Source organism: Canis lupus, chromosome 6 (assembly GCF_011100685.1).
Source record: "Canis lupus familiaris isolate Mischka breed German Shepherd chromosome 6, alternate assembly UU_Cfam_GSD_1.0, whole genome shotgun sequence".
NCBI lineage: Eukaryota > Metazoa > Chordata > Mammalia > Carnivora > Canidae > Canis > Canis lupus.
The window spans coordinates 40,042,209-40,054,203 of record NC_049227.1 but is presented as its reverse complement, the minus strand read 5'-3'; the positions used below and the strand labels follow the sequence as shown (position 1 = coordinate 40,054,203).

The window sequence follows — 11,995 nt, the reverse complement described above, 5'->3', positions numbered from 1 at the left end:
GACTTAAAGACGCGTTTGTTCCCGCCACATAAAGCGTTAAGCGTCCTCGTTCGGGATCGCCACGATAACCTTTATTTAAGGAAACGCGCGAGCTTGCAGGGCTGTCATAACAAAGGAGCAGACACGGGATGGCTTCACACTGAAATTTATATTTTCCCAGTCTGGAGGCCACGAGCTCTAAATCAAGGTGTCACGGGGCCATGGTCCCGGGGAGGGATCCTTCCTGCCTTCCTGCCTGGTCCAGCTCCCCGTGGCTCCCGCTGTCCCTCGGCTGGTGGCTAGCACTGGTCCTGATGCTGGCGTGGGCCCGGCCCGGCGTCCCTGCCGGCCAGTGGGGGCCCCGGCGCTTCGTTAGGGGGCCAGGGGACAACGGGTCTGGGGTCCAGGTGGTGCAGGGGGCCTGTGGGATGTGACTCCTGCTCGAGGGGATGCTGGCACCAGTGCCCGTGCAAGTGGGGGCCTCACCCTACGTGTCCCACCAGCAGATCTGGGGCGGGGAGGCCACGCGTCTGGCCTCCCACTCCCAGCCCCGGTCAGAGAGGGACACAGATGGCCCTGGTTTACTCTGGGAATGCGGTCTGTTTCTATGACGACCGGTCTCCGGCTCTTGCTGGAGAATTGCTCACCAGGCCTGGGGACTGGGGGGTGAGGGGGTGGAGGCCACGCGGGCCCTCACCTCCGAGCAAGAGGCAGGGGCTTAGCCCTGGGCCCGCCCTGCTTCCCGGCGTGCTGGACACCCGGCGGGGCCAGGATGGGCCTGGGCACAGCTTTGGGGTCTGCCCCTCCCCGACCTTGGGGGGCCCGGTCTGCAGCACCCCTGCCCCGCATCAAAGGTGGCAGGTGCCTTTCTGCGCCTAGGCATAGGCTGCCCGCCCTGAACTTTGGCCCTCCAGTGGCGTGGATGATCGATTGTTATTTTTAAACTCTTTAATGGTGCGTGAGGGCTTAATGGGGTTTGCCGTCGGGTAATTGTCCTCAGATCAATAGGGAGAGTCAGGTTTAGCTCTGGAAGGTTCTGGAGACCCAGTGGCCCAGGAAACCATTTCTGGAAGCACAGAGTTGGGGGCGGGGCGGGGGGGGGCGCGGCTGCACCACAGAGCCCCGCAAGGATGGGGGAGCTGGACGTCACCGGCCTGCGGCCCCCGCCCGGCTGTCTGCACACCCGCTCCGATTCCCCTGGAGGCACCGAAGGCCTCAGAGCCCCCATGAAAGGCTGCCCTCCCCACAAGGGGCCTGCGGCAAGTGGGGAGCCCGGGAGGAGGGGTCCCGGGGTCCCCGGCTCGGTACCAGGCATAGAGGGCAGCGTGCAGGCACCTGTGCAGCCAGGGCCCCGGGGCTTCCGCAGGCCGGCTCCCGCTGGGGGGGGTGGTGGCCCCAAGGTTGGCACCGCCTGGCTTACCCCCAGAGCCGGGGTGAGATGCTCCTCGATCCCTCCATTCGGGTCCAGAAGCACAGGCTTGTGAGCAGCACGATGCCCACAATTCCCGGGCCGAGCAGGGCCGGTCCTCAGCCCACAGGCCCAGACCCTGAATCCTCTGCCCTCGGTGGCAGCGGCCCCGTCCCGGCCGTCAGGCGCAGTCGGGTGCTAGGAGGCTCTGCAGGGGGGGTTCTTCGGGGGCTTCCAGAGAGGCCAGTGTGAGCAGAGACCCCAGGGCCAGGGGAAAGGGGTTGCGGACCCCCATGCCTGCCCCTGGGAGGACACCGGGGTGCTGCGGGTCAAAAGGCCGAGCATCCAGCAGGCGGATCTGAAGGAGCCTGGGCTCCCCACCTCTCAGCCCCTGGGCGCCCTTACCGGCTCTTTCCAGGCCCTGACAAGGCCCGGCCCCCCCGTGCACGGTCTCTGGCGCCCAGACTGTGCCCCGGGGCCATAGAAAGTCCCGGGACATGCCCACGGAACATCACGGGGGGAGTAAACCCCACGGAACCCGCAGTTAACGCAGAAGGCTGGTGCTGAGGCCGGAACCTCCCCACCGAGGCAGCGGGGAGGGCTCTCCGTCAGTGCACAGTGCTCCTGGCAGGCGGCTTGGGCGGCTGGGGGGGGGCATCCGGGCTGGGGGGGCCTCCCGCGTACAGACACCCCCAGGTGGGAAGGGTCCCGTCAGCCGCGCACTTGGACCAGACAGGAGCTCGTCCTCCTCCACCAGCACCTTGAGCTCCATGCAGGGGAAGCCCCTCAGCTTCGGGTGCACCTGGGCTGCTCCGCCTCCCATCTGGGGGAGCGCCAGGGCCATCTGCTCCTGCGGAGCTCCGACCCCAAGCTTGGGGGTGTTGAGAACCCCCGGCTCTACAAGGGGGGGCTCGGTGCGGCCTCGAGGGGGGTCAGGGCCCGGATGTCTGGGCGCCACGCTCCTTATGTGGCCGGGGCGGTGCTTCCAGGACCCCGGAGTGAGCTAGTGCCCTGACCCCTACTGGGGGGCCCCCCCAGTGCCAAGACCTGAGGGTCCCGAGATGCAGGGACCCCCGGCTGCAGCCCAGGCCTGGTGTGGGAGGCCCTGACCTACAAGACTCAGGCCGAGGGCTGGGCACCCGGCAGGTCCTGAGTGCGCAGGAGCAGGCATCCGGCTCGCCTGGTGGGGTGCTGGGCAGGGCCCCGAGCTTCACCAGCCCGCGTCCAAGGGCGGGACTCGGGGCACAGGACCAGTATCCTCCCCCCCAGGGCCCCGGCCACCCCAGCCCGAGGGACACCGTCCCGGCTCCGTCCGGTGACCACACCTTAGCAAGTGGCCAGGGGTGAGCAGGGAGGCTGAGCTCCTCGCCCCATGAGCCCCGACGCAGCCCCACTGGCGGTTGCCTGACAACCCCGCCCCTGTGTCCGAGCCCCGCGCACACGGGCCGGCCACCTCCCTCCACACCTGGGGCCCCGCCCGGCCGAGGACCCGCCGCGTGTCCGATGCCCCGGCCGGGTGGGGGGCCGCTGGAGGCCTCAGCCCGCTCACCCTCCATGCCCGGGCCAGAAGGAGGAAGGGAATGCGCCCCCAGACCCTCGGCCCTGGGGCTCAGGCGCCAACGTCCTCAGGCCGAATCCACGGCGGAGCGGCCGAGGTCACAAGCGGCCTGGCCCAGATCCGGGGCTGCATCTGCTCCCTGAGAGGCGGAAACCCAAGTGTAGGCCAGAGGGTGGCGTGCCCCCCACGCGTGACGTGGGACCTGGGGCTCACCTGGTGGGTGCGTGTCCCCGCTAGAGACTTCGTTGGAGCCGTCGGAGCCGTCGGAGCCGAGGGTGGCCCTGCAGTCGCAGCTCCGGAGCCCCCTCCCTGTCCCAGCAGAGCTCAGCCTGCCCACGGGGGCTGCCCATGCCCTGGTTCACCCCTGCACTGTGCCCCCAGCCCGGGCGCCTCGCCCCCTCCAGCCCCCTCCGGCCCCCTCCAGCCTGGGGTCTGGCCCTCCCTCCCTGCCACCCCTACTCTGGTGGGGCCTGGGGGCTCTTCGCAGGGGTCCTGTCTGGAAGCAGGCTGGCCACAGAGCCCTGCGTGCCCCCCAGCCCGAGCGCCCCACCCGCCCTCGCCTCCAGAGAAGGTGAGCCTGGAGAGCACCCCCCACCCTCCGTGTCAGGGACACATGCCCGGGTGTCCTCAGGGCCCTGCAGCCCACGGCCCAGGGCTATCCCAGCTGCACCCCAGCTCCGGGCGGCCCTCCTGTGACAATGGCTGCCCTCACCAACTGAGCCCCTGCTCCCCAGGGTCGGGGGACCGGGCCGCAGAACACACAGCTCCCCAGGAAGGCCTTAGAGAATCGGCAACGGGAGGCCACCTGGCAGCCTCAAGAGGGCTGCTGGGCCCTCGGGTCCCTGCCTCCCGCCTCTCCCTCACATCCAGGCCCTGGGGTCCCCGCAGCCTGCCCACCGCGTCCAGCACCCCTGTACAGCCGTGGGGAGGGGCCTCGGGGTGCAGGACCGCCCGGCCAACAGGCCTCGCAGAGGTGGGCCAGTATGCCCGGGGACCCGGCCATGGTGGGCACCCCCCGAGAGCCTAGGGTACGGACTTCGGGGTGCCTCCCGATCAACCTCCGTCTCCCGCACCCACTCCCTGGATGAACCCAGGGGTGCAAAGAGCCGCCCCGCCTGGCTCCCCTCAGGGGCTATGGGCACTGGGCATCTCAGCCAGGAGCTGTCCGGGCTCCAGGAGGCCCGAATGCGACCGTTGGAAACAGAGAAGCAATATTTGCATTTCAAGGCCATCAGTCCTCGAATCCAAATATTTTATTTTGGGATTGGGCCACATGTGCCATGACTCACAGACGCCCAGGACCCATCTGGGGGAGGAGGTGGGTGAGGACCGAGCCAGAGGGCGCCCACCCTGAGCTTCATGGTAGCCCTCTGACCTTCGGGGGGCTATCAATGCCCGATGGTCCCCATGAACGAGAGCTGGCAGGGGTCCTGCTTCCCTGCTGGCAGGCTGCCCCTTGGGTCCCGGGCAGAGTCTGGAGCTCCGCGTCCCCCCCGGGCCTCTCTGTCCACGTCCACATCCAGGTGGCCAGGTGGGACCGTCCAGAGGCAGAAGGCCGGCCAGCGAGGGGCTGGTGTCTGGGTCCGCCGTCCCCACCACCCCCTCGTGCCGGGGCCCCCCGGGGCCAACTGCATGTTCCTGAGCTGGTGAGCGCACCACCTGTTCAGCACCTCTGGTGAGTTCCCTGTCGCGCCCAGGCCTGTGCTTCTGCGGGGATCCAGGCCCCTGGGGCATGGAGGGGACTCCCCCAGCATGAGCGGGGAGACAGGCTGGGGTCCCAGAGAGGGCGAGAGGGCTGGGGGGCAGAGGGGCTCAAGACAGGCGTCCTGTGGAGGAGGGGACGGGGGTCAACTGGTCCAGACGGGCCCTGAGCCCCACACACCTCTGCCCCGGCTGGGCCCCTCTCTAGCCGTGAGCACCTGCAACATCCCCGTGGGGCGGCAGACAGTGGTGAGGGCAAGGGGAGCCCCCCCCCCACCCGCCACTCCTGGCCATGCTCTTCCCCGGCTCCAGGGACCTCAGCATTGATCCAGCTCCCTGGAACGCGGGCTGAGTGCCTGGACGGCGACCAGAGCCACGGTTTGGATTGATTTGAGCCCTGCTTCGAGGGACTGCTCCCTGGGGACCTGCAGCCCTTGCCTGGGCCCGGCCAGGACGGGCCCATCCCGAGCCCTGTGCTCTAGACCCAGCCCCAGCCCCTCCCCAGCGGGCGACGACCCCAGGGACCACCCCCACCCGGTGCCCTGAGGGCTGATGGCTCACGGCGGGGTGCGGCCAGTGGTCCACTGGCCCCAGGGAAGAGCCAGGCCAGGGCTGGGTGGTCAGGGACCGGGCGGACACTCTGACGTAGGTGAGCTGGAGCTTGCGCCCTGGTGACAGATGCCTAGCCAGCAGCTTGCTCCGGACGCTGTCCTGGTGTCCTCCGTCCGTCCACCAGGGAGAAGAAGGGGGCCAGCCCCCCCAGAAGAGCAGGGGCCCCCATACAACACCCCCACGTGCCTCTCCCATGGGACCCCCGTGGCCCTGCAGGCAGCTGCCCCCTGAGGGTACACTAGGCCCACCAGGGTCCCCGGGGAAGCCCCCAGGTTTGGGCTTTAACCCAGCCAGAGGGTCCCACGGGACCTTATATGTGAGTGCACCGGTTCTAGGGTTTCCCAGGTGAGCCAGGATCTGTCCATCCATCTGGTCACCTGTGCAGCAGTGGCTGGGGGCCCCCTCGAGCCCAGCAGACCAGAACAGGGAGCCGGGCCACGTCCTCTGGGGGGAGAGGGTCGGGATTCCGCCCCACGAACACCTGCTTGCCGTGTGGGCCACAATCCCCCCCGCGCTGCCCACCATGTTGGCTCTATGCACTGTGCCTCAGCTTCCCTCGGAGGGTCCCTGGCTACCTGTGGAACCCCAAGGCTGCCTTGGACTTGCCCCTTCCTGGTGACTGGCTGGTGGGCTCCTGCTGGGAGAGGACCCATCCGTAGGCCTGGCCAGGTTGTGGCAGCAGTGCTCACCCCAGGACAGGTGGGGCAGGGCTCACGGCGGGGGTGGGGTGGGGGGTGGGGCGGGGGGCAGCCCTGTCCTGGCCTCCATCCACCGCATGCCCAGCCTGGGGGGCAAGCAGCCTCCTGCCACCCTGCACCTCCGCGGAGCCCCCCACGACCCCAGGGCCAGCGGCCCGCAGAGCTGGTCAGAGCCCAGAATGAGGATCGAGGCTCCGGGAACGGCTTGCACCCCGGGGTGGCCGGACGCCCGGGGCAGAAGGGAGCAAACTGCTGCCCTGCTCTGGCACCAGCAGCTTCGGGCAATCGGGGTCACGGTTTCCCGGGCATCCAGGGCGGGGGGCGGGGGGCCGTGGAGACTCCCGCGGCCAGCGCTCGCCTCCTCTGCTCCCCCCGGGGCCACACCTGCAGCAGGAAGTCCAGAGTCGGGCATCGGTGCCCCTGGCTGGCATCACAGTCTGGGAAACTGAGGCTCGGGTGGGAGCGCATGCCTGCTCCGGAGCGCCCCCACGAGGACGAGGCTCCGTCAGGAAGCCCGGGGCCACCTGGAACACCGTCGTCACCCTGGGCTCTGTCTCTCTGGGTTCCTGGGGTCTGCAAGACATCACGAGGGCCCGGCCGCCCTGCTCACTTCCTCCCGCACGGAGCTGACATTGCACAGATGCGGTGCAGCGAGGCCCCGGGGGGGGTGCTGGGTGGGAAACGGCCTGGCCTGGCCTCCCTGCGCCCCACCGCCCGCCAGGACACAGCCTGAGGCCCCCGGGCCCTGCGCTGGCTTTCCCGACCCCGCCGGAGGCCCCGTGAGCCCTGTGGGTGGCCAGGTGGCCGGGGGCTGCACCCTGCCTGGCCGTCCTGTCCCTCCCAGAGCCCAGCCCAGGACGCCCTCCCCGCGCGGGAGTCGGGGAGGTGTCAGCACCTGGGCATTCTAGAACAGCCCCACCCGCTTCGCCGGTGCTTTCGGGGGGCAGGAGCGGGGCAAATGTTCCAAAGTGTGGAAGGAAGAACAATGAGAGTCAGCAAGGATGTCCCTGTTCTTGGCTCCTGAGGACAGGTGGGGCCCAGGCCACCGTCTCTGACCACCTGGGGGGCCTCTGCTGCCCAGCGCGTTCCCATGTCCCACCTGCCCCCCACCTCAGTGTCGTCTGTCAGCTTGGAGTCAGGGACTGGCGAGCGGGGGCTCTTGAGGGGCTGGGGCTGCCTGCTGCCCACCTGTCTGAGCCCCTCATCCTCGCGGAGGTGACCCCTGGCAATGGGGTGGATGTGGATGTGTCCCCCCAACATAGTCCTCGTCTTCACTCCCCGGTGCCTGCGAGGGGGACCTTACTTGGAAGCAGGGTCTTTGTAGACAGTGGGGTTAGGATGAGGTCGTTGGGGTCGGCTGTCACCCACGGCCCGGCCGGTGTCCTCATAGGAGGAGGGGATTTAGACTCACACCAGCGGGGAGGCAGCCCCATGACTGTGGGGCACAGACGAGGGGATGGGGCCTCAGGACAAGGGACAGCCCCACGGGGAGCTGGATGGGGAGCGACCCCCAGGCAGCCTTCCTGACTGGGGTGACACGGACCTGTGCCCTCCCAGGGCACGGTGCCCTGACTGCCCCCGGAGAGTGGGGAGCAGGGCCTCCCCCGCAGCCTCGCGCCCCCAGCCAGGCCACCTGTGCTGCGTGGGGAGCCCCAGGGTCAAGGTCAGGTGTCCAGCTGACTGCACGCCCCATGAAGACAGCCGTGCAGTTGTCCCTACGGCGTCCCGTCCTCTGGAGCCAAACTGGGCCTAACAGACATCCTTACAAATGACGCTGGTGCAGGGGACGTGCTGGGGGGGATGGCATGAGTAATGGGGAGCTGGCCCAGTCCAGGCAGGCTTCCCGAAGGAGGCAGCCCCTCCAGGCCTCCCGGGGGTGTTTGCAGGGCAGGCTCATCCCCCCGGCCCTGCAGGGCATACAGTTGGCACTCAATAAATAGGGCACCGGAGAGGCCCTCGGTCCGCCCAGCCGGTGGAGAGCAGGAAACCCCTGGCCTGCCCTGATCTCCGGAAGGCAGGTATCGGAGGCGCGCCCTCCCCGGGGCGGGGGCTGCCCCCCAACTGTAGAAGCTGCCGTCCTCTCCCGGGGGCTGCCGTCCTCTCCCGGGGGCTGCCGTGCACCTGTCATCTCCTCCTGTTTAAATATTTAATCCAGTTAAATATTAAACCTCTTCCAAGTCCCAATTACAATGGGATCGATTCTGGGCTGTGGCTTAGCAGCAGGGCTGGAGCATGGGGGAGGGGGTGGGGGGGCTGCTCTTGCCCTGGGTGCTGACTTGCCCCCCCCCCCCCGCCACCGCGCTCAGGGCCCTGTGGGAGGCTGGCAGGGACTGCGGGCCGGGGACACAGCGCACACATCTGGGCACAGCCCTGGGGCCTTCCCACGGAGGGGGGGAGGGCAGGTCCTGCCACACGGGGGAGGGGGCGCCTCGGTCTGACGCCACTTTCAAATCACGCGACGTTCCAGACATCCCTCGGAGAGGCACGGAGAGTGGCCGCGGCCACCGAGGCCTCCTGGGAGCTGGGAGCCCCGTGAGCGCCGGGCGGTCGGTGCTGTGTGTCCGCGGCCTGCTCCGTGCATCCCCTGCAAGTCCCCGTTTCCCCCTCCGTGCGAGGGTCACCCCGCAACTCACAACGGTCCGCGGGTACGGACGCGCAGCCACTTCACCGTCAATGTAATGGAGACAAACACACACAGCACACAGTTTGCAAAGAGCGATAAAACACATGACACACCCTGCAGTACCTCCCTCATGGCCGGACGGGTCCCGGGGCGCCCCTGCTCCCGCACCAGGGCCCACCCGAGGCCGCCGAGCTGGACCCCCCAGGGGTGCCGCCGGTCAATCAGCACAGACGACACGCTTGCCCTTGACAGAGTCCACACCGGTTCATTTCCCGCCGGGGCCGGGCCTGACCTGACCCCCAGCCCATGTCACCCTGGTCCACGGGGCTGCACGAGGCGGCTCCAGCCAGACCCCCGGGGGCACGGCGCCCGCTCCCGCTTGCCCACCACAGGTGCCCCAAGGACGGCAGGTGGCGGGGAGGCCCCACATCCAGGTGAGGGGTCCTCCGTCGCCCCCTCTGCACAGGGTGTGGCCACTCCCGGCCCCCATCCGGGCACCCAGGCTGGGGGTCCACTGGTCAAGACCCGCTGGTCCGCGGGGCTCCCAATGGAAATGGCGTTGGGGTCCTGCAGTTCATCTCGGCGGGTTTCCCTCGTGGCCCCCTGAGTCCTCCACCCGCGGATCAGAGCTCCCGACTCCTCAGATCTTCCTCTGTGCCCTGAATAACGACACTTTTATTCTTTTGTCCCGTCCCCGTGTCCCCCCACCCCCCGCGGGAGCTCCTCTGGGCAGCTTCCTATCTCCCCGGCGCCCGCCCACCCGGGGCTGAGTCTGTGCCCCGGCACCTGCCAGCCCTCAGAACCCTCAGATTCTCTACCTGTCACCCCGCAACCTCTCGTTGCTTGGGGTCCCCAGGCCGAGCCCAGGGGGATTTACAAAAACGTGTGTTTGGGATTTGCTTCGCTCCTGAGCGTGGGGCTCCCCGCGCTTTGCCAACTGCGCAGCCACTGCCGCCCGTTGCAAACACGCGCTGTCCTCCCAGGCTCCTCGCGAGGCCGCAATCAGAAATATCCTGGGTTTGGGGGCCGCCTACTCGCCTCTCGTGTGAGTGGGGAAAGGGGGTCCGCTCCCCGGGTTCGCTGTGGGCTGGCCCTTATGTCTGGTCACCGGCATTTCTGGAAGTCACTGGTTGGGATTTTCAGGGGCCACTGCCCTGGGTCGTCCCGCGTGCACCCCAAGTGTCCCCCCCCCGCCCTGGTCTGGGCCCCTCGGCGGCATCTGGACGCCCCCGGAGATGGGGACCCTGGGGACCCAGGGCACATTTGTTTCTCACCCGATGAGTGCATCAAACATAAAGCGTCTACGGTCCCACTGAGGAGAAGTAAGCGAGCGAGGAGGCACCAGCCCCGGCAATGCGGGGGGGTCCCTGGCCGGGTGGCCGCCCCATAAGCCGCAAGGAGGCTGTTGAGAAGATCCGCCCGGCAGCAGGTGGCGTCCGCCGGGGCCCCCCAGCTGCCTGGCCCTCGCCCAGGCCGCCCGCCCGGCTCCTCCATGGGGTCCCCAGGCTGGGGTCTGGGTGCAGGGGCGGGGGGGCTGGACGGGCAGGGGCCGGGCGGCTGGGACCCCGGGAGGAGTCCTGGGGCTGAGATGGCTCAAACAGAAGCCCCCCCAAAAACATGTCCTCGTGCTAATGTCCATGACCCCCAACCAGGTCCTTGTTGGGGAACAGGGCTGCAGACGTAACGAGTGGACGACCGTGCGATGCGATCATCCTGGACTAATCAGATGGTCCCGAGACCCGACCACAGGGTCCTTGGGAGAGAAGGGGACACGCCGGGTGGAGGGCGTGTGCGGTGCTGCGGCCACGGAGACAGCAGGAGCAGGAGGCGGCTGCCCCGGGGGCGGCAGGGAGTCGCCGCCCTGCTGGCCCCTCCGCACTTCAGCCTCCACATCCGGGAGGAGTATTGCTGTTGGTCGCAGCTCCTGGGTCCTGAAGGGCTGGTGGCCCCAGGGGGTCGCTGCAGACCTAATGCTGCTGCTTCGGGTCACCTGCCCAGGGGGCGGGCTGGAGAGTAGCGCCGCGGGGTTGGCAGGGACGGAGGGGCTGGCACCCCCTCGTGCAGAGGGGCAACCAGGGCTCCCAGCGGTCAGCGCCTTGCCCTGGTCCTGCGGCCCTGGGGACTGGCGGGAGCAGAGACGTGGGCCTGCTGTCCCAGCTCCCTCCACACGCAGGGCTCAGCCCCCGCCAGTGCTCCCTGCCCCCAGATCCCCCCAGGTCCCCCCAGGTCCCCGCAGCCCCTGGGGGTGCTGCTCATCTGACTTTAGGTGGCCGGAGCGTGTGGCTGCTGGAGGCCAGTCAGCGTGCTGGGAGGACACGCAGGGCTCTGCTGGGCCAGGGGGGCAGAGGGGCCGCGGGGTGGGGTGGGGCCGGGTCTTCCTGGAGGCACCACACTTCCACCTTCCCCGACCCTGAGAGGCAGAGGAGCCCTGGCCATGGGGTGGGCCTCCCTGGGGACCCCGCCCGCCCACTCTGCCCCCCGTGGTCAGGCGTCGTAGGCCGTGACAAGTACCCAGGACCCAGGACTCTTGTAGCAGCCTGCACCTGGGAGCACTCTCCCCAGGGACGTGGCCCCGACCTTCATTCTGACAGACACACGCTTCTGTCGTCCCTCCATCCACCCGGGAGGGACCCCCCAGCAAGAAAGACAGGTCTCGGTCCCCCAAGGTGTAGGGCCTAATTCTTCCCCCCCACCACCACCTCCCGTGGCCGCTGCTCTCCAGCCACCAGGGTCCAGGCGGGAGGGGGCGCAGGGAGGGGGGCTCCCCGACAAGGCTCCTGGGCTTGCCAGCTGCACATCTCGGCGGACACATTGCTTCCAATGTTTGGATATTTCTGAAATGGGGTTGCTCCTCACCTTCCGGGACCCAAGGCCCCTCTGCGCCCACAACGGCCCCGCCCCCTCCAGGCACCCAGACCGTCCTCCCCAGACCAGCCCCCACCCCCACCTCCGCCCCCAGACCGGCCCACCACTTACTCTCGGTGCAGAAGGTTCTACTTTGATTAAGGCAGAGGACCTGTTTCCTTTCCGCTTTCTGCGTTTTCCCTGGGAAATGTCCGTCCACATCGAAGTCTTGGGGGGGGGGGCTCCTCTCATAACCCCCCCAGCTCCCGGATTCTCTGCAGATGACCTTGCATGCAGTGTGAGGTAGGGGTGCAAGGTCACTGCCCACCCGCCTGGGCCACGCCTCCCACTCCATTTGCTGAGGACACGCCCCTTCCTCCCAGAGTTTCCCAGCTGAGCCTTCAGGGCAGGGCCCTCTGATGGCCCTGGGCCTGACCCCGTGGCGCTGACCCCTTGGCACTGGGCCTGTGGAGCAGCTGTGCTGGCCCCGCCTCCCCCTCGAGGCGACGCTGGCTGCTTCAGGCTCGCAGCACGTCTGTGTGTCCCTTTCGTTTGGCTGCTTCCATCCTATG

General features: G+C 68.6%; 1 protein-coding gene across 2 annotated transcripts; it reads right to left on the bottom strand.

Annotated features, from left to right (window-relative positions):
- Positions 1-4,180: 4,180 nt before the first annotated feature.
- On the bottom strand, positions 4,181-11,491 carry LOC106558921. Of its 2 annotated transcripts, XM_038540859.1 has the most exons (4): positions 9,398-11,491; positions 6,341-9,238; positions 5,208-5,702; positions 4,181-4,771 (listed from the first exon to the last, which is right to left on the bottom strand). In XM_038540859.1, the coding sequence occupies exons 2-4, from the start codon at positions 6,422-6,424 to the stop codon at positions 4,334-4,336; spliced, it is 1,017 nt and encodes a 338-aa protein (XP_038396787.1). In that variant the 5' UTR covers positions 6,425-9,238; positions 9,398-11,491; the 3' UTR covers positions 4,181-4,333. The 2 variants fall into 2 exon arrangements, with proteins under 2 accessions (XP_038396787.1, XP_038396786.1); XM_038540858.1 differs by having other exon boundaries at positions 6,341-11,491.
- Between the last annotated feature and the right edge of the window lie 504 nt (positions 11,492-11,995).

Coding starts and splice junctions, on each gene's coding strand:
- LOC106558921 (XM_038540858.1), bottom strand. CDS start 6,424: ATGCGCTCCCACCCGAGCCTCAGTTTCCCAGACTGTGATGCCAGCCAG. Junction 5,703..6,340: donor CTCTGGACTTCCTGCTGCAG/GTGTGGCCCCGG, acceptor CTCTCCCCCCAG/AGGACGTGGCCCGGCTCCCT. Junction 4,772..5,207: donor ACCACTGGCCGCACCCCGCC/GTGAGCCATCAG, acceptor CCTCCTCCACAG/GACGCCTGTCTTGAGCCCCT.